This window comes from Carassius carassius, chromosome 50, assembly GCF_963082965.1.
Source record: "Carassius carassius chromosome 50, fCarCar2.1, whole genome shotgun sequence".
NCBI classification, from domain to species: Eukaryota; Metazoa; Chordata; class Actinopteri; order Cypriniformes; family Cyprinidae; genus Carassius; species Carassius carassius.
In genome coordinates this window covers 17272012-17294848 of record NC_081804.1, presented here as the reverse complement: position 1 = coordinate 17294848, position 22837 = coordinate 17272012, and the positions used below count along the sequence as shown (strand labels likewise).

The following is a 22837-nucleotide window of genomic DNA, read 5'->3' as shown; positions in this document are numbered from 1 at the left end:
CAGCACGAATTTCGCGAATGGACAGCGACTCTTTAGTAGCACGTAGAACACGTTCATGTCAAGTAAAGTTTTTGGGAAAAGCGTGTGGAATTGCGGCGAGCGTTTATAACCTTGCACGTTGAGAGCGCTCTTCAGAGCTAAGATACATTGTTATCGGGAAACTCGACCCAGATCAGATTTAAGCATTCATTAAAGTGAATCGGTTCAAAGGAGTCATTAGTTTGCAAATCGGACGAGTCATTAGTGGACAGATATGCTTATATGCTCCGCGCATATAACGTTACTCCCAAATATATTTTTAAGTCGCACAGATTAAATTTCAGGAGCATATGCGACAAAAATGTTGGCAATTTCGGTAATTACATAATAAAGTAATGACTTTATGAATTTCTTCATTGATAAAATAGATTACATCAGAAATACAATAACAAATGTAGATTCTACAGCGTCTAATACTTCAGTTTCATCCATCACACCCAAAGATAAACTGCAGTGCTTTACAACTATAGGACAGGCAGAGCTAAATAAACTTATCACTGCATCTAAACCAACAACATGGGAAGTCGTGGCCTAATGGTTAGAGAGTCGGACTCCCAATCGAAAGGTTGTGAGTTCGAGTCCCGGGCTGGCAGGAATTGTGGGTGGGGGGAGTGCATGTACAGTTCTCTCTACACCTTCAATACCCCGACTGAGGTGCCCTTGAGCAAGGCATCGAACCCCCAACTGCTCCCCGGGCGCTGCATCATTAATGGCTGCCCACTGCTCTGGGTGTGTGCTCACAGTGTGTGTGTGTGTTCACTGCTCTGTGCACTTCGGATGGGTTAAATGCAGAGCACAAATTCTGAGTGTGGGTCACCATACTTGGCCGAATGTCACTTCACTTCACTTCACTTCAACATGTTTATTAGATCCTGTACCCACTAAATTATTGAAAGAGTTCTTACCTTTAGCAGAGGAACCGCTTCTCAACATTAACTCGTCATTATCTTTAGGTCATGTCCCAAAACAATTCAAACTGGTGGTAATTAAGCCTCTCATTAAGAAACTACAATTAGATCCCAGTGAACTGGCAAATTATAGTGGGGTGCACGATCACGATTTTTCATGGCCGATTCCGATACCGATTTTTTACGAGCAAACTGGCCGATTCCAATACCGTTTTGATCTTTAAGCAACAGACAAGAAAGAAGGAAAGTGTGCATAAAGAAGATGTTTATTTGGTATTTAATAGGCCAAACTGGCTTTTGGCTATTGAAAACAATAACCGTAACTGCACAGAATGTAGCCTACATTCAATACAGACACAGATGGTACAGACATCAGCATTTAGCTTATGTTTTTGAATTAGGTTGAAACTACATAGAACTGGCCTTAAATTAAAAGATTAACTGTAACCATGTGTAATTAAAGGCAACAACTGCATTGTTCTACAATCCAAACACCACAATCAACACACATTCAATAAGAGGTTTCTTAATCAGCATTCAGTATGTGTTTTAGTTTTTAAATTTGGTTTAAGGTAAGGTCTTTACCAGTGAATTGGATCCATGAAACACTTTTTTTCAGTGTGCTACACAGCAGGTGATTTTTAAATCAAATTAAGTGTATGTAATCTTAAGATAAAATAAAAATAATCATCCTAATGCAGAATTGACGCTTACTTCTAGCTTTTCAAACGTGTGTGCAAGTTCTAATTTACAAAAAAAAAAAACATTTCAGTTTTGTCACAGTTTAGTTTGTTTAGTTTCTCATCCAACACATGAGAAGTAGAGCTGAACATCTCTTCACGGTCTACGCGCGTTCAGGACGCGAACAGATACAGTATGCTCGCGCAGCATTAGTGCGCGCAGGAAAGGGGCTCTTATTTGTGCGCCAGAACACCAACGGCTGATCGCTTCCTGCTATCTGTGCCTCAGGATCCGTCCTAGGTCCCCTTCTATTTTCAATATACATGTTGCCCCTTGGTACATTATTAGAAAATACGGGATTAGTTTCCACTGTTATGCTGATGATACTCAACTATATATACTCAACCAATAATTTTTCTCCAATTAAATTCGGATAAGACAGAGATATTACATATTGGACCAAAAAAACAGTACACAGAATCTAGTAGACTACAATTTGCAACTAGACTGATGCACTGTTACTTCCTCTACAGTCAAAAATCTGGGTGTTATATTAGACAGCAACTTGTCTATATTTCCAATGACAACAATATTTCCCATGTTACAAGAGCATTCTTCCATCTTAGAAACATTGCCAAGCTAGCCAAGCTAATATGTTACCTGTTTCTGATGCAGAAAAGCTAGTTCATGCTTTCATGACCTCTAGACTGGACTATTGTAATGCACTTCTAGGTGGTTGTCCTGCTTCGTCAATAAACAAGCTACAGGTCGTCCAAAATGCAGCAGCTAGAGTCCTTACCAGGTCAAGAAAATATGATCATATTACCCCAATTTTACAGTCTCTGCACTGGCTACCTATTAAGTTCTGTATCAGTTACAAATTATTATTACTTACCTATAAGGCCCTTAATGGTTTAGCTCCTGCGTACCTAACTAGCCTTATACCACGTTACAATGCATCTCATAATTTGTGACTGCAGTTATATCTGATCAAATGAGCATTCTTATTCTTTAGCTTGGGTTAAACTAATTAATTTTACTTTGTTGGAACAGCAGCTACGCTAATAATGTCTCTATTTGTTTCTCTGTTTTGCCACGGGATGTAACTAGGATTTACACAAGCTCCAGTCTGGATCCAGAACACCTGAGAAGAGATGATGCTGACCCTCAGAGGACCTCAGATGATGCTAACCCTGAATCAACAACAGAACTAACAAATATTGCTACTTACTATGCAATCACATTATAATTGCTGTTAGTGTTCATCGTCTGGTTGACTATGTCTTGTATAATTTTTTTCTGAAAATTCCTGTCATTTGCACATAAACTGATCACCACTTATAAACTTCTACTAAATATTGTAGAAACTTAATTTTCTTTAAAGTTGCTTTGCAACAAATATACTTGAGTTGAATTGAATTTAACTGTTATTCCTTGTGAGGCAAATGTTGTAATTATTTTTTTTCAATATAATGCTTACTTTCTAAAATGATGCTGCTACAATTAAATATGCAGCTGACCAATGCAAACTCCAGAAGGCACAGCCTCCAGAAAGAGACAGAGAAATGGAATTGGAAGATGTTGCAGACTGGACTCGAATCTGAATCATCCACATGAGCACCACAGCTCCAAAAGTCAGGAACACGCACCAAGTACTGTACTAGATCCTAATGAATTAAAAAACAGCGAAAGACATGGCCTGGCAGGGAACGCACATATTTGTGAATATATTGCACAGTGGTGCTAAAGTAGGTTACCAAATTCCAATTTAGCTAATGTTATTTCCAAATACCACTTCTTGAAGACACTTATCGTGCCATCGAAGCATTGCTGAGTGATTTGTCTGATCCGACTTGCTGACTTCTGGCTCAACATATTTGGGAGTTTGGGCGGAGCTACCAGGTTATCTGACCAATGGCAGGCCTAGTGACCATATATGGTCATGACACATCTAAGGGGCGGAGCCAGAGAGCAGCAGGTGAGGTGAAACATATATTTAGGCGTTAAAACGGAGTGTGGTGCTTCCGTCAGTGTGCAGGGAGCCTTAATTTCGACCATTAATAACCCCCATCTTCATTTGGGATTGGGGGAGATGTTGTCAAGGCCCAAAGTGAAATGTATGGCCTGTAATTACAGCAGTCTGAGGAGCAGAGTTCCACCTGACCAGCCCCACGCCGTTCTATTACCCCCGCTGCTTTTGCCCCACGCTGCCCTTTGCCGCCCTTCCTTCACGTAACCCGTCTTTGACCCCCAAGTGGCCTCGCCTAAATCCCAACGTCATTTTTCATCATTGCCACAGGTTTGCAATGGTCACACCGCCCTAATGGCAACCCCTCTCACCAGCCTCCCGGCCTGGCCCCCGATAGCCGGGAATCCAAACAGGAGCACCGTTAATTCCATCCCTGCCATTGTTAAAGAGAGAGCAAAGAGTCGTCATGCAACTTTAATATCTCCGCTCTTGGAAAAATAGTAAAAGCGAAGAGATCCATAAACCACTTGAGTTCACATTCAGGCCCTCCTGACCCTTTTAAAAAGCCTCCCTCCTTTAAAAGCCAGTAAAAGGCCTTAAACATATATATGCATTCTGGCCATTCACCCGGGTGGTATTGAGATCGTTATCATTATCGAACCTTTTATCCCCAGTTGTAATTTTCTTGCATGTTACATCAGTTTTTTCCATGCTTTGTGAATTTCATCCAAGGTTAATAATGCTTAATAATTTGACTAACCAACCATACCTGGTGTTCATTACAGAGCCGATAAACAGATTCATCAAAAACGGACATGAAATGCACATTAAAAGCCTCAGATTCTATTTCCTCTGACACTCAATATTAATAACAGGCTCCACAGGCACACAACGGATTCAAGAGCAACTAAAATTAAAGGAAGAACCTAAAGTTTTTGTCTTGTTCTTGTGCTTATGTAATTGTGGGAAAGTTTCAAACATTCTTTTCCTAGATTGTAAAAACAAGGTAACCTAAAAATATGAACATTTTCAATTGTTAGATAGGTATTTAAGCAAATAAATTATATTTCATACAAAAACTACATTTTCGAAATATTTGATAAATGTGCTTAATTTGTTCATTAACAAATGAAACAACCTTTCATATTATCTTTGGTTCATTCAAAAGTGCTACACACATCATGACACCACAGCGGCCAATCAGAATATAATTCATGCTAAATGTTCAGTTATGCAAAGATTTTGGACCAATGATATTTCAAAGAGGGTGGGGCTATATATAATTTACTGTTAAAATATGCAAATATGCAAGTCAGATTTGCTGTTCATTTGATGCACAAGGGTGCTTAATATAGAGGTCTGAATCAATTTATTTGCAGTTATGCAGAACAAATTTGCCTCAGTCTACCAAGATCACCGCAAACCATCTACTTCACGCTTTATCTAAAGAAGGAAAACCCACGGAATTAATTCGCTTTCTACCTTAAGCTGAGAGAAAGACACCCAGCGACACGACCCTGGATAGAGGCCACAGAAACACAGTCGTACAGCCATCAAAATTCAATTAAACTGGAAATTCATAGCGGGCATGGCATTTATCAAGGCACATAAAACTGAAGATTTCCCGTCAGTACGGCTTGTTATTCATCCCCTGTGCCACCTTATGCACTCCATTTCCTGTTCTGACACTGAGATTTCTGCAAAACAAAACAAGGATATGAGTTCACAGTGAGCTCTTAGAGGGGGACAAAATGTGTCTTGGTTTAGACCAGATTTTTCAACCCACGTTACATTTCTACGTGATATAATGCTGAGAATAGTATTACTTGGGAAAAACAGAAACCACTTGATTATTGAAAATTGAAAATTAATTAAGTAGTGTGGGGGGGTCAAATGTTTTGAAGTATTGTTAAAAAAAAGAATGATTATTATTATTATTATTATTATTATTAGGGCTGCTCCGATCACGATCAGCCCATCGTTAATGCGCATCTCGTCAGTTGTTAACTGAGAAGATGTGCAAATAAACGCTGAAAATGAACGTGGATTTGCGCATCTTCTCAGTTAACAATGGCTCCGTGTAGTAACAGCAGCTCTATGTGAAATCAAGCATCCTGATGGAATTTACCGCTGATTAGAGAACCGGCTTTACTGAGGAGATGCGCATAACGATCGTCCGATCGTGATCGGAGCAGCCCTAATTATTATTATTATTATCATCTTTTGTACAACCAGTCTTATTTTAGTATTAGTACAGTATTTATATACTTTGATAGTATTTAATTAGCTTTTATTTTATATATACATATATATATACACATATATATATACACACACAAATATATACATATATATATATATATTAGTGGTGGGCCTTTATCGGCATTAACGTGCTGCGTTAACGTGAGACTCTTATCGGGCGATAAAAAAAAATATCGCCTTTAATCAATTCTCAAAGTTGGGTTGGGAGCTGGGTCTATACTAAGCAAGCTATGATGACTTTCACCTTGATATTTTATAAAACCGACTGACTGAGGCCAGCCTAAAAAGATGCTCAGGACAGTTGACGGGCCACTGCTGCACATAGTCACGAAAGCTTATCTTTTTCATGTGTTTTTAAGCCTTACCGCTTGTCGATTTAAACATTAAAGCATCCAAACACAAGACGCGGAAAAGCTGTACAGAGTAGCTGGTTACTCGCGCGCTGTGTTCGGTGCGGAGAGATCGAGAGCCGCGTATCACGGACACAGACACTGAACCGAGCTCTCTTCTGCGAAGTTCTCCTCGAAGTCCCTCCTGCACCTGAACGAACAAATACAAAATCGCAGTTTGAACAAACAAAAAGATGTGAAAGAGCCCAATTCAGTACTCGCGGTGTTCTGGTGTTCAGGGCTCACGCAGAGAGAGGCGTCTCAAAACACTTGAACATCAAATTTGCTTATTTTTGCTCTTGTGCCAACAAATACATACAAAATATGTCAAAATATCCACCTTGAAAATTATGCTCGAAAAAACTGTCAGTTATTTCTTAAGTGAAAGGAAACAGTTGAGGAAAAAATGGGATGCGTTCATCGTCTCTTAAAGTGACCGCGCCTAATTTAGCTACTGGCTGCTGTAATGTTAATCCAAAAAAATGAAAATGAAAATCACTCACTGCTCTTGACTGAATTACTTTGTAGTTTTAACAGTCAAACCAAAAATTATTCAGACACCAGATATCATTTTTGATATATATAGCAAAACTGTAATAATATGAGAAATGTTGAAGGTGTCTGAATAAATGTAGGTCTCATTGTATATTTCATTTTTACATTGAAGACTATCCAGTGCTATTTTACATTTAATTATTTGGTTTCTGTACCTTGACACATACAAACTTGAAAAAAATTTAAACATTGTGTAAATAGCACAAATAAATAAAAATAAACGAACATACAAATTAAACAATTTCAAACAGGGCCCACTGTTACAACCTTCACGGGTCCCCGCTGACCCCAGCTATGGCGCTGCTCACGCCTGTTTCACACATACTCCGTCTGCAGTGCGTATGCAGTCCATGTGCGTTACGTATGTGGTGCAGCACAGACTCGATGTGCTTTCACACAGGACGCGTTTACAGTTCGCTACTCGGTACGTAAACGATCGCTGCACTGCTGCAGACGCAACGCTCCTGGAACGCAACTGGAATCCGTTAACATGGGTGCGTAAAAATATATGCAATGCATACGCACTGCAGACGGAGTATGTGTGAAACGGGCGTAAGGTTGTTTGCACCTTGTGCAATGTGGAATTAGTTTACAGCTTTTTCAAGCACTTTGTGATGCATTTTGGAAACAGGAGATGAGCCCCTTTTCTAATGCATTACCTGGCTTGATAAACCCCTTCTCAAAGACTTACTGTTTGTCAATTTTATTTGGGTAACACACATATTCTGAATGCCTTCGAAAGAATTAGAATGAGCCATTTTAATCTAGATTAATTTCAAGATCACGGTGAGATTAATCTAGATTAAAAAAAATAATCTATGCCCACCACTAATATATACTTTTTAATGTAACATTGATATTACATTTTTATTTCAGCTTTATTTCAATAACAAATCAAAAAATATATTTTAATTAACAATAACAAAACTAAGTACAACAGGGAAGGGAAGGTTTATTCTTAATATTTATCATTTTTGTCATAAAAAAAAACAATTTAAACAATATAAACCATGATTGATGACATCAATCAGTTTTTTTAAACACACATAAAAAAAGACAGACAGGGTTTTGAATGTTTGTATTGATCTTTTAGTTAAAGGCGAAACTTCGGTATTAAACATTCAAACGTTCAGTTTCCTGAACCCTCCCCCCATCTGCCACTGGCTAGAGAAAAAAAAAGATTATCCCGCTCTAAACTCGCGCTATTGGTTGAGGAAGTGTTGCTGTGTTTGGCTGGTCAGAAATCTGAAACAAACAAAGCGACGCTTTGAAAGCGCATCAAAGCCACAGCGTTTACACTTCTCAGAGAAAATAGCTTATTTAACAATATTTAAATAAAAGTAAAAAAATACACACTATACCTTAAAATGTTTTCTTTGTCTAGCTTGAAACAATTCTCACTGTATTATGGGGTAGAGCACAAAAGAAGTGTTGGCTCTAATGAATAACAGTGGTTTACCTGCCTCATCCATAAGAGCCGATGAACTGAAAATAGGAACAGAATAAATATAGAAGCCTGTAAATGTACACATGCATCCACGTCTGCGCTGCTATGACTCAGAAAGACAAACAGAGGCAGGTTAGAGCACAGTGACCGCCACACAGCATCCATCACAGACTCCAGCGCTACACCTGCTCAACAAAAATAACCGCACGCTACACGCTCAGGTGAGAACAACAGACTCCGGCCCCACCAGGGACATCAGGACGGAGGAAAGTGGATCCACATAAATGACTGATGATTTATTTGTGTCTTTAAGGAAGAATAAAATGGTTCTCATTGAGAGAAATAACTAAAAAAAAACAACAACCTGGGACAATGTGGGAGGTCTATGTAAGATGTGAATCTTGCACGGTCGTTATGCAGATTTCCATGCAGTAAAAATATGAAAAATATATATATATATAAAGTGTGATGCACTGGTTAACATGCAGAAAGTAATGCTTTTATACAAAAAATAAATAAATAACATGTGATTCATGCATTTTCCTCAAAAACTGGCACATAATTAATTATTAAAATAACTGTAAAATAATTGCCCACTGTATGAAGAATTTCTGGCCATAATATGTCAGTTTACTTTATTTTTTCTATACTCACTAGTATAGACGAACTAGCAAAAAAAAAAAAAAATAATAAGTTCTATATGGTGTCTGATTCATTTTTGCTTTGTATACTGTATACACACACAGTTAATAATTAAATACTTAAAGAAGTATTTAACAATACAATACTCAATCGTTGTAACTCAACAGCACTATTTTGTGGCACGATCTTGCTGAATCCAGTGGTTTGGTGTGGGGAAACAGCAGGTCTCAGGTCAGACGCTGTCGAGTGTGCTGTGACGGGACGCTTGAGTGAAGTGAACGGCGCTTGAGACGGTAAATAACTTTTAGTTGGTTCAATAGAGGAGAATTAAGGAAAGCTAATGGGAATGAATGGGAGGCATCAGCTGGGGTCAAACACGCACTGCTGGATCAATGCACGGGTGCAGGTGTACCACGCCAGAGACCGAGAGAGAGAGACCGAGAGAGAGAGAGAGAGACCGAGAGAGAGAAATCACTGTGCCCTCTCTAAAAAAAACTCCAAATTAAATTCTGTCGTGATTCAGGTGTCATACTTACATGGCACAAAGATCATCTAAAACACCTGATTAAAACAGTCAAAACTGAAAAATCCCTGATTTGGCTTGAAATCAAATCTATCCTGCCACAGAATAATCTCTACCTCTGTGCTGTTTATATTCCTCCTCATGATTCTCCTCACTACCAAGAAGAGAGCTTTCTCCAGCTGCACAGAGACGTCCTGCACTTTCAGTCCAAAGGAAATATTCTTGTATGCGGTGACCTAAACGCAAGGACTGGGAGAGAAATTGATTATGGAAACACCACAGATAATGCTCACATTTTTGGGGACATTGTATCTCAGTCAACACCAGTCATTACTCCGAGAACCAGTTGTGACAATGTAATCAACATAAATGGGAAGCAGATGTTTAAGCTTTGTAAAAGTCTAGGGCTGTTTATCATAAATGGCAGAACCAGGGGAGATTCTTTTGGTAGATTCAACTATTGCTCCACATTAGGAGCCAGCGTAGTTGATAACTCAATTACAGACATTAACCCAAATTGTATTAACGCCTTTACAGTCAGACCTCAACTTCCCATTTCTGACCACTGTCAAACAGTCCTTTACCTGAAACAGTCCTGTTACAGGGTCAGATCTCCCCTCAAACATGAAAAACTCTTCCCCTTAAAACCAAAACTCAACTGGAACCAATCTAACGCTGAACAATTCAAAGAAAACATGAGCAGCTCTGTAATACTTAAAATACTGGACGACTTTTTGTCCTCAGATTTCACTCCAGATACTAATGGAATAAACTCAGCAACATCCAACTTAATTACATATTTCAAACTTTGGCCACTATATCTAACATTAAACAACCAAACAAAAATAGAATAAACAAACCAAAAATTAAAAAGAATATGTGGTTTGATAATGAATGCAAATGTCTCAGAAAAGACCTTCGACGACTTGCTAACAAAAAGCATAAAGATCCGGCCAATCAGACGATACACCTCGCCTACTCCAGCTGCTTAAATTATTAAAAACTCATTTGTAACAAAGGAGTTCAATATTATGAAGCTAAAACTGATGAAATCGATCAATCAATAGACCAAAACAATTTCTGGAATCTCTTTAAAAAATTTGAAAGCCCCAAATCAGTCTGGAGCTCTTACTTTAAAACTCTTTACCAAACACTAGAACCAGACCTCAACCAGCCCCAAACTAAAACACAGAGAAAACTAGACGATCTGAATAAAACTATCAAAAATTACCAAAACCCACTGGACATGATTATAACAACATCAGATATATCAGAGCACATTAAACACCTCAAATTAAAGAAGGCATGTGGACAGGACAACATCAGTAATGAGATGCTCAAACTCAGCAGTCCTTCCATAACTCAAGCTCTGGCTAAATTATTCAATCTGATCGTATGGTCTGGTGACTTCCCTGAGGCCTGGTCTGAAGGACTGATCACACCCATATATAAGAAAGGAGGTAAACTGGATCCCAGTAATTACCGTGGCATCTGTGTGGCCAGTAATCTAGTTAAGCTCTTCTGTAATATAATAAACAGCCGCATAGTGACATTCCTCACAAGACACAACATCCTAAATAAATCACAAATTGGCTTTTTACCAAAACAACGTACATCTGACCACATCTATTCTCTCCACACTCTAATTAACAAAAATCTAAAGGACAAACAAAGAAAAATATTTACATGTTTCATTGATTTTAAAAAAGCTTTCGATTCTATTTGGCATGACGGTTTACTCTACAAATTATTACAAATTGGCATTGGTGGAAAAACATTCGATATTATAGAATCCATGTATAAAAACAGTAAAAGTGCGGTCAAGATTGGGAATCTGAGTCGTGGAGTGAGGCAGGGGTGCAGTCTGAGCCCAACACAGTTTAATATCTACATCAACGAGCTGCTCCGACAGCATCCCAGGCCTCGCTCTACACAACTCTGAAGTCTGGTTCTGCTGTCTCCCACAGTCGAGGGTCTCCAGCACAGCATGGCCCTGCTGGAACAGTACTGTGAGGAGTGGACAAAACCAGGGTCATGGTGTTCCAGAAGAAGGCCAGGTCTCAGGGAAGCAGATATCAGTTCAGTTACGGAGGAGAAGTCCTGGAGCACAGCAGCAGCTACACTTACCTTACTCTGGCCCTCAATGAGAAGGCACGGAGGGCATTTTATGCCATTAAAGCGCGGTTTGGCCAATTAAAATTACCAATTAGAACATGGATTAAATTATATCACGCAATCATCAAACCAATCCTACTGTATAGGAGTGAAATTTGGGGACCAGTATTAAAATTTGAAAACTGGGACAAAAGTTTAATAGAAAGAACACAATTGGAATTTGCCAAAAACATCCTAAGGGTAAACAGAAGCACTTGTAATATCGCCTGCAGGGCTGAGCTGGGCTTATACCCCTTACAAAAAAGAGCTGTACAGTTCTATCATCACCTGACTCAATCTGACACTCAATCTGTTTAATATAAAGCCCCCCCCCCCATAGTGTCTCATCCTCTAAACACACTCGTGCTTCACCTGATGAAGGAATCCCAAACTGAGTCTGACTCCAATCACAACCCCAACATTCAGAAACTAATTGACAAAAATCTGAAGTATAATTATGATGAAAAATTAAAAAATGAATTTGAGCTCCAAACCAAACTCCAGTGTTATTCGGCCCTAAACAGAACCACAAAACTGGCAAATTACTTATCACTCAAGCAATTAAAAGAAAGACAAATCCTTTCAAAATATCGACTCAGTGATCATGATTTGGAAATAGAGATTGGTAGACATAAAAGATCCTGGCTACCGAGAGAAGAGAGGCAAACACTGTGAGCTGAATCAAACAGAGGATGAGAAACACTTCCCAAATACAGCACTACAAGAGAAACATTCTTCCCACAGTTTGAAGCTTTGAATCCTTCATTCTTGTCTCTAAATGACTCGGAGAAACTACTCTATATACTTGGAGAGAATGAGACGGCAGTCACAATAGCTGCTAAATATTTATACACCATACACACCATACGAAAGGGATCATTTATTGTATTCAACTGTTTTATTTTATATTCTTAATTCTATATAATTACTATTATTAATATTAGAAATACTATCTGCTGTTGCTATTTTTATTGTATTGTATTTTATTGTAATCATATTTTATATTTTATTCTGTATCTAAATGCTTTGGCAATACTGTAACTCAAATGTCATGCCAATAAAGCAACTTGAATTCAAACAGGAAAGTGTTTGTTTTAAATGTATATGACAAAATTATTACAATAAATAAAACCGCTAATTAATTTGATTGATATTAGAACAAATACAAGGGAAAGGTGTCTTTCAGGTACAACTATTGTTTGGTGATATGCTGTTAAATATTATAATAAATCTACAGCATTTAAGAACTTTAATAACTATAATAAAACCCTTATCAATTTGCGTCACAGACATTTCTCTGCAAGCGAACATAAATAATCCACAGATATATTCAACATGAAGAGGCTATTAGGTTCAAATACCTACAATTATGTAAAACAAATTCAATAAAATAAAGAAAACTTTTTTATTATTATTATATATAATAGAATATTAATCAATGTATATTTGCAAATGTTCCCTCCTGCCATCTAACGCTGTACTAATTGTAATATATTAACCAAATGATCTAATATATGTCATACAATGATTATTATGTATTACTCTTTTCAGCATTATAATAAAAACAGTCTGTCTCTTTCTTATTATCTCTGATGTTGTGTGAAGGAATGCTTGACTCCTGCAAACAACACACACAGAGCTTCCCTGCCCTCTGGTGTTCAAGCACATCCCTCAGAATTCATCTGAAGAGTACACTGACATATAATTATGTAATATATTTCAATATGTATTTAATATTTAGATTTTACATACACTTTAAGCAAGATGTGTTAAGATTTATGTTAATAATGCAGTCAAAACTCATATTATGATAACAATATTTAATAACTGAATAACATTATGGTTGTAGATTAGAGATTAAATAGTAAATAATAAATAGTAGATTGAGACTGCAAGTTCAATAGTCAAAAATGTCTATATGAACGACTTCGAATTAAATTAAAACTACATTACTTCATATTATTAATTGTCTTAATATGCTGGAACACAAAACAAGATCAGTAATGCCAAGTGTCTTTATTAAGAGACCAATCATCTATTTTTAACCCATCAACATCTGCAAATGTTGAATGATGGTTCTTTGAGAAAACATACGTATAATCCTGTAGTGCCACCTAATGGACACACTGCAATACAGCTCCTGCAGTGTAATCCAACTGATTATGCTTTGTTTAAAAAGAACCTTCTGGCGTTTATCAAGCCGAGTTGCTTAGTAAGCGCCTTCACACTGCCTTGACTGTACATCAATACAAATGGCAGATGAGCTCTAATTGAGTTCTGGGACTCACCGATGCCAGAGTTTGCTCCAGTAATCACCACCACCTTCTCAGACAGGTCACAGTCATGCAGGACCTCCAGAGCCGTGGTGCTCCCATCGTAGCGTTTGGGCTTCACCTGCATGTCCTCTATGGTGAAGGCCTGCCGAGGGTCAAAATATGTTGTGCGTTTGTTGATGTGACTGATGGGAAGAAGAGAATAGAGAAACATTTCTAACCAGATGAGCTGAACAGCAGAGAATCCATCACACACACACACACACATACAGACACTCACTGGCCACTTTATTAGGTACACCTTGCTAGTACTTTGGACCCCCTTTTTCCTTCAGAACTGCATTAATTCTTCATGGCATAGATTCAACAAGGTGTTGGAAACATTCCTCAGAGAATTATGTCTATATTGATATGACAGCATCACACAGTTGCTGGAGATTTGTCAGCAGCACATCCATGATGTGAATCTCCAGTTCCAACACATCCCAAATCTGCTCTGTTGGGTTGAGATCTGGTGACTGTGGAGGCGATTTGAGTAAAGTGAACTCATTGTCATGTTCAAGAAACCAGTCTGAGATGATCTGAGCTTTGTGACATGGTGCATCATTCTGCTGGAAGTAGCCATCAGAAGATGGGTACACTGTAGTCATAAAGGGAGAGACATGGTCAGCAACAATACTCAGGAAGGCTCTGGCGTTTAAACGATCCTCAATTGGTACTAAGGAGCCCAAAGTGTACCAAGAAAATATCCCCCACACCATTACACCACCAGCATCCTGAACCATTGAGACAAGGCAGGATGGATCCATGCTTTCATGTTCTTTACACCAAATTCTGACCCTACCATCTGAATGTCTGAAATAGAGACTCATCAGTCCAGGCAATATTTTTCCAATCTTCATTTGTCCAATTTTGGTGAGACTGTGTGAATTGTAGCCTCTGTCTCCTGTTCTTAGCTGACAGGAACAGCACCCGGTGTGGTCTTCTGCTGCTGTAGCTCATCTGCTTCAGGGTTTGACGTATTGTGCATTCAGAGATGGTCTTCTGCAAACATTGGTTGTAATGAGTTATTTGAGTTACTGTTGCCTTTCTATCAGCTCTTACCAGTCTGCCCATTCTCCTCTGAACTCTGACATCAACAACGCATTTTCTTCCAAACAACTTCCGCTCACTGGATATTTCCTCTTTTTCAGACCATTCTCTGTAAACCCTAGAGATGGTTGTGTGTGAAAATCCCAGTAGATCAGTAGTTTTTGAAACACTCAGACCAGCCCGTCTGGCACCAACAACCATTCCACGTTCAAAGTCACTTAAATCCCCTTTCTTCTCCGTTCTGATGCTCGGTTTGAACTTCAGCAAGTCATCTTCTCCACATCTAGATGCCTAAATGCATTGAGTTGCTGCCATGTGATTGGCTGATTAGCAATTTGTGTTACCAAGCAATTGAACAGGTGTACCTAATAAAGCGGCCGGTGAGTGTGTGTGTATATATATATATGTATATATATATATACACACACATACACAAAATATTATGATAAAACAAAAACACCATCCCTAAACGAGACCTGAATATCTCTAACTGGCCAGGTGTGATGGATCTGAAGTTTTCTAGATTAACTTCTATTAAAGTTTAATTATCATTACAAGTTAGGGGATGTAGTCCCTATTTTTCCCGTTGGTTTTCTTATTATTATTCCTCCCCACTGCCCTATGAATTGTAAGTAGGAAAATGGTGAAATTTGGCACACTTGTAGTTGATTGTCATGAATAGTGACCTGACCAAATTTGGGGTCTCCATTTTGAAAAGTATAGTGTTACATTTTTGCTACTCCTCCTTGAAAATTTGTCCAATTCTAAAAAAAATGGGCTCAGATGATCTTTGGAGCCACACAGAATTGACTGAACAGATTTTTATCATGATTTTTGTTTGATTTTAGATCATTTTTATTAAAATGTTATGACGTCACAAACTTCTGGAAGTTGACCTGAAATTGGTTCAGAGGTTGTATCTCAGCCAAGCTTTGATCAATTGAAATGAAACTCTGTATGCTACAACAACACCATGATCTGAGGGTCCATGCCAAAGTTGGGAAGAGTGCTACCTATGGATCATGAGATATCAAAAATAGACATTTTTGTATCTTCTCCTTATTCGGAGCGATGCCCATGGCCCATCTAACCTCCTCATTCTGCATGTGGTCGAGCAGGGTCAAGCCGAGCACCCACTGGAGCATGCACATCTCCATGGACTGCATGGTGTTTTCGTGTTTGGCTGTAGCAGGCTAGCACTTAGATCCATACAACGCGTCGGGGCGGATGACCATTTTGTATATCTTCAATTTCAGGCAGATCGGCATCTTCCTATCGCAAAGCACGCCAAATCACTTGCAACCATTTGAGCAATGCAGCATTCATGCGTGCTCTGGCATCAGGCAGCAAGTAGCCATCTGCGGAGATCAGAGAGCCAAGATATTTGAATTTGGCCCTTTTCTTCAGGGCGTGGCCATTAAAAAGCAATGGATCCATCTGTCTGCATGCCAGCTTCCAGGTACTCGGTCTTGGTGGTGCTGAGCTGCATGCCGTTCACATCGAGTGGGTCCGACTATTGTTGCGTTTGATGGAGCTGCTGGCGGGCCTTGTCCACAAGGCAGACATTGTCGGCGAACAACAATGTCCAAGGGTCTGGACCAGGCCCGCAGTCATCATGTCCATGCATGTGATGAAGAGCAGGGGCGGGAGGGCAGATCCTTGGTGTACGCCGACACAGATATCGAATGGTGGCTATGTGCCAGCGGTACAGTGGACGACGCTGGGGGTGCAGTGGTACATCATCCCATTGAAGTAGGCCACGGGGACACCATGGGACCAAAAGGAGTGACAAGGTGGACAGTCTTACTTACTTACTTACTTTATACTTTATTGTCAGACTTTGTCTGAAATTTTTCTTGCATAACAGTATTTATGTTTACAACAACATTTAACATACATTCTACATTCACTCCAGCAGTACAATTATACATTTCATACAACATTTATACATCTGCAACACCCAGAGGTGGAAAGAGTACAAAAATATTCTACTCAAGTAAAAGTACCATTACATTAATGAAATTTTACTTAAGTACAAGTAAAAGTACCAGTCTAAAAATCAACTCAAGTAAAAGTAAAAAGTAGCTCATTTATAATTTACTCAGAGTAAAAATTATTTAGTTACATTTTAACAGTGGGAGGGAGTCAAAAATGGGACAGGCCAAGGGTATCAAACTCACTTCCTGGAGGGCCACAGTCCTGCACAGTTTAGATTTAACCCTAATTAAACACACCTGATCCAGCTAATCTAATCATTTAGGTTTATTTGAAAACTACATGATATGTGTGCTGGAGCAGGGTTAGAACTAAACTCTGCAGGGCTATGGCCCTCCAGTTTGACACCCCTGGGATAGGTCTATTAATCTCAAACTAGTTGTTTTTAATTAAAGGAATCAGTTATTTAGAATAATAAAACATTTGGGCTGTTACCAGGCAAATCAATATTAACAAACTCATCTTTTAATGCAGAGGAAATGCAGAAGATTCATTGGAAGTGGCATTTAGATGTATTACACTGTTTAGTGCAGGACAAGAATGCATTTAACCTGCAGTTACAAATGCATGAATAATGTTTTGATATACAAGACATAAAATGTTGAATACTCATTTGAAATGATAAGAAATTAATTATATAAAAAAATCAAAAGATACTTTAAATGTGAAATTAAAATGGCCAGTATGTGTCAGCAAGTCACTGTTAAAAAGTGAGTCATTGCGATTGAACCGAATCATTTAAACGGTTGATTCATTCAGGAACGAAACACTGTCACGTTGCTTTGGTGGCTGTGTTTGGAATTATTTTCTGTTGTAGAAATAGAGCTAAAAAAGGCAATATAATGTCTAAAACGCAAGTCTCTTAATTAACTTGTTTACTGAACTGTTATATATATGTATGTATATATTCATGATGATTTTTGGTGGAAAAGACGGCCTTCTTTGTGTGATTTTGATTAAATATATGAAATTATATAAATATGTGAATTTTCTGCCCCTATATCTTCAATTTTGTGATCATTCTGAATGCACTTTAGGAGACTGAATCACACAGTGAAAGAACGCACTATAAATGCGCGCGCACATCATTAAAACAAAAAATATGATATTATCGCAGACGATATATATAGCACACTCCTCACCACTGTCTTTTTGCCTAATTTGTGTAAAACCTCTTGCTAAAATGTCAAAGCTTCATTTTAACCACCAATGCAACGATGCAATTATTTAGCTTAGCTCTACATTCTTGCGAAGGTTGATGTCTTGTCGAGATTTTATAAGCTGCTAGTTTGGTCTTCCTAGGCAAGTACAGCTTACACTGCATAATAGAGCATACATATGGCCAGGGGTTCACTTCATTTCCTTCAAGTTCAACTTCAGAATATGACGGGGTTTCGTTTTCAGCGGTGTCTGCACCACTAACGCCTGTTTTGACCGTCTGCATCTTTCTTGTGATTTTAGCGCCAGTTTGCCCTCCTGCCCATTATTTACTGCCGTAGTTTCCAGGGAGCGATTTATTTTTTTTGTTGTTTTTTTTTTACTCAGTAATTAATGTGTTTTAAAATGTAGCGAAGTACAATACTTTAAACAAAATATACTTAAGTAAAAGTAAAATTACAGATTTATAAAATTACTTTAAAAAGTATTAGTACACAAAAAAGCTACTCAATTACAGTAACGCGAGTAAATGTAATTCGTTACTTTCCACCTCTGGCAACACCGTCCCAATACTCTTGATCTCTGATTAGGTGTTTTTGTTCAGTGCTAGGATTGCCTGGTGCACAAAATAATTTTTCAGCTTCACTTTCTTAAATTTGGGAACTCTATACCTCCGTTGTGACGGTAATAGTTCAAAGTCTTTATGCAGTATATGCAGTATATGCATAGGATTAGAGGCTATATTGTTAGCCAACCTAAGCATGTCTTGTTCTTTTCACTATGTCGCTCGACGAGGAAACGCAGTGCCCAGATGGCATCCATCGTACTAAAGCCACTGACGAAGCCGCACAAGTTCGGCAAGATCATGATAATGTTCGTATGAACAACGAGAAATTTTCGTATGCATTTTTTCGTATTCGAAATCCTAAAAATGTGTCATGCACAGAAACCTTGCACACTGAGTCAGATGTGTATTAATTAATCTGATGCAAAAAAATTTAATAGAAAATATCACAACACAGCACTAAATGGAGTCTTCAAGCCGTGAGGATGATTTTGTTGTCCTCTCGCTTCTTAAAAAAGAAAAAATGAAATATTGGGTCCTTCCAATCCTGAGATATAGAGAGTTCTCCCTCCTTATTAAGGTGCAGCGGGATAAATCTGGGTGATCCAAAGTTTACTTCAGGATGTCAGTGGCTCAGTTTGCTAACGATAATAGAGACAGATATTAAAAAGGAGACCAACAATTTCTGTGAACTCAGTGAGCAAGGATATATACAGTGCTTTGTTCTGCGAGACGAAGTGGATAGATTTGACAATCGCCATTCTGGATTTTCGCGTTCGCTTGTACGATGGCTCTGAACTATCAAAACACCTGTCAAAACGTTTGCTACGGATATGAAAAAAGGAAAAATATAACCAGATCCATTTTTTTTTTTTTTATGAAGGATGAATATTCCGGAGGCAGTGAGTAAACATGATTGACATAACGTGAAGTTGTAGTTATTTTTTAACATGAGAAATTTTCGGACAAAATATTTGGACTCAGTGTGCAATGACCGAAAATAGTCAGAAAATCTTGATTTTCTTGGTGTCTTGATTATTTTTTGTGTGTGTGTGTGTGTGTATGGGTTCATTAGGTCATCTAACAAATTTTTTTTATTTTGCTAGGTTTTGCTGAACCATGTGTCCACCATTTTGAAATTTGTCATAAATTGCATTATCTTCCGAACTATCTGACATATCAGCGCAAAAATCAGAAGGTATCATTGACAGCATGTACCAGAGGTACTTGAGAAGTTTGAATGCAGCGCCACCTTGTGTTACAGAGATATCAAGATCAAGAAACAAGCACGCATGAGAAGCACATGGAGGAACACGTGAGAGACTGAGAGACGCGCTGAATGAAAGCACATTCACTCTATGACAGCAGATGGCGCTAAACTGCAGAAAATGCAGCCGTTACTCTGGAAACCCCATAAATAAAGCTGCACTACTTTCTAAAACATATTTAAATAATTTTAAATAGCCATTCAGATTTGTGTATATGCTATGATGTTCATCACAGCGCCAAATACTTAAATATTTAGACTTTTACAATTAAATCATTTTAATCTGGACTACAACATGCTCTAGATACTGTTTAAAAATGTGTTTTGATTCTTTATTGTTAATTCACACTTTGCATTACAGCTTCATAAGTTAACAGTTAATTTATTAGTTAATAAACTGACAATAAAAAATAAATTAGCTAACATGAACTAAGATTTAGTATTTAATTATTTTTTAACAAAGATTAATAACTTCTGTAGCAAATTTAGCTATTGCTCATTGTGAATGTTAATGGTTAACTAATGAGGTCTTACTGTAAAGCATTATCTATGGGTCTTTATAGTTCTTTTGCAATTTAATCTGTGCAAAACTTTTAACTATATTTTTCTGTATTGATTTATTTTATTTAAATGTTCAGTTATTTTTGTTATAAGAAAATAGTTGTTTAACCTGTTATACTGTATTATGACCACTTTTTTAAAACTAAATTTCAGTACCGTGATAATAGTGTTTACCGTGATAAAAGCATTAGCAATTAATCACAACAGGAAAATTTGATATCCCTAATTGCAAGTTTATAAAATTGTGTGTAATGTTTAATTTTGATTCCTTTATTTTTTTTCTATCAACTTATTTAACTCATGGAACACTTGAAATGTGGCCCCATGTGGCTGCTTGCAGTATTATTATTATTAAATAGGTGGTGTATTTATCACTGTAATATCTCTGCATGTATCTGCTTGTGTAGAAGAATAATTTTCCACTAAGAAAATACTGCAATTATTTATTGTGCATATCTGCTAGATTTTTGTTTGGTCAAATGTATTAAATGTATTATTTCATTTTACATTTAAATTACATTTATTTTACATTTAAATGTATTATTAATTAGCCCAATAGCTAGGAGACAAATACTAAAAGCTCACGTTATGACTTAAGGGAAGCTATAATACATCATATATTGTAATGCATTGCAGCAGAATATACTTCCTTCAAACACAGACCATAAAGTGAAATTATGATGAGAACAACATATTCACTGAACTCACTCAATATAGAAGATTTGGCCTTTATCATCGGTCTCCTGCTCCCATCCATATGGCAAAGCTAAAAAATAATAATAAGAAAAAATAAAATTACATTCTGCAATTTACTTAATCATTTACTTATTCTTCATCCTTGCTTATCAAAAGTCAATCTCTTCACAAAGCTCTGCACACTTCATTCATGTTTCTCAATCATATCGTTATCAATTTCAATCGAGAAGTGTGATTAAATAATGAATATCACTGTGAAGGCTCTGCAGACATTATTAATAGTCATCATACCTCCAGCACATCGTTTCTTCTTCCCAGTTTTGGGATGCTCCCACTGAGTCTTCATTTCCTCATGGCTGAAATGAAGTATGATACTCGATTACCAATGTCACGTGTCAATCATTCTATAAATCACATCAGAAATACTCTTGGGCTGCTATACACTCCCATTTCTTGCATTAACAGCACAGATGTAAAGTGTAAATGCACATGTTTATCTCAGGTGTGTGTGTGTTGTGTGTCAAACACTCACTAGGCATAATAAACCCATCCGTCTTTGGTGGATCTCTCCTCCCAGCCGGGAGGAAGCTCGTCTTCACTGTCTGTGTCATCCATTCCGGCGTATTTAAGAGCTGCCATCGCGGACTGACTGTTTTCAAAGAAAATAACTCATTCGACTTATCAGTGAAATTTATCTTACAGCAGATTCACGTTACAATAGTCCTGCCGCGCCACTTCCGCAATCATAACATGACGTCACGCAGAGTCGGCGTATGAGAACGGCGCTTGAATGACAAGGGGTTCTGAAATGGGCGGGGCTTAGCGGCCTGGTCAGGTGCGACGGTCCAAATTGAAACTTTTCTATTTTGTCTTCTGACAGATATCAAAGTTTTTTAGTATTGTGTGTCAGCAGCTCATATTAATCATATGTTTTTATTATTCTCTGCAAAAGAAAATCAAGCAAATATGTATAATATAAATCAAGACTTTTCTCTCTCTCTCTCTCTCTCTCTCTCTCTCTCTCTTTCTCTTTTTACACTCTCTCTCTCTCTCTCTCTCTCTCTCTCTCTCACACACACACACACACGTTCACACACTTTCTATATATATTTTTTTCGTAACATACACCAATTGAAAAAAAAACTCAAATGCCTAACGATTATTCACTTCTCCTAAAATTTCAGATCTACTCAACATGTGTGGCGTCTTTTCATAGATTTTGGTCTTTTTGTACCATGATGTTGTCACGTGGTATCTGTTACTTTTTTCAGCGCTGTTTAGAATGAACCAACCAGGATTTTGCGATTGCAGGCGAACGGTCGCTGTTGGTGTTTTTTTTTTTTTTTTTTATGGATATTTTATAGTGTGTCTCAGGCAGGGGCCGGTTATCGTACGTAGCTCATTACATCCGAGATCAAAAGTCACATTAAAGATGATATCATTACGCTAATCAGGATGTGGCTAATTCGGTTCTTCTAACGCACCTGTTGTTTTTTTGTTTTTGTTTTTATTGACATACTTATAGAACATTAGCAAAAAAGGCATTCGTAGTTTCAGATTTACAACCAAACCTGAGCGTACATACAGATATTACATCACAATATACATATTCTCATCAGCAGGCAGGTAAAAATTTAAGCCAAGGTGAAAATAAAAAAATA

General features: G+C 37.8%; 1 protein-coding gene across 1 annotated transcript in view; it reads right to left on the bottom strand.

The window, feature by feature from the left end:
- LOC132133055 (WW domain-containing oxidoreductase) overlaps positions 1 to 21941 on the bottom strand; it is a 251646-nt gene extending 229705 nt beyond the window's left edge. The window contains exons 1-4 of the mRNA XM_059545747.1: positions 21709 to 21941; positions 21468 to 21532; positions 21189 to 21246; positions 13858 to 14027 (exon numbers count right to left, since the gene is read on the bottom strand). Coding sequence (XP_059401730.1) covers positions 13858 to 14027; positions 21189 to 21246; positions 21468 to 21532; positions 21709 to 21815 — 400 coding nt within the window. The 5' untranslated portion in view covers positions 21816 to 21941. The remainder of the gene's footprint in view (positions 1 to 13857; positions 14028 to 21188; positions 21247 to 21467; positions 21533 to 21708) is intronic.
- Between the last annotated feature and the right edge of the window lie 896 nt (positions 21942 to 22837).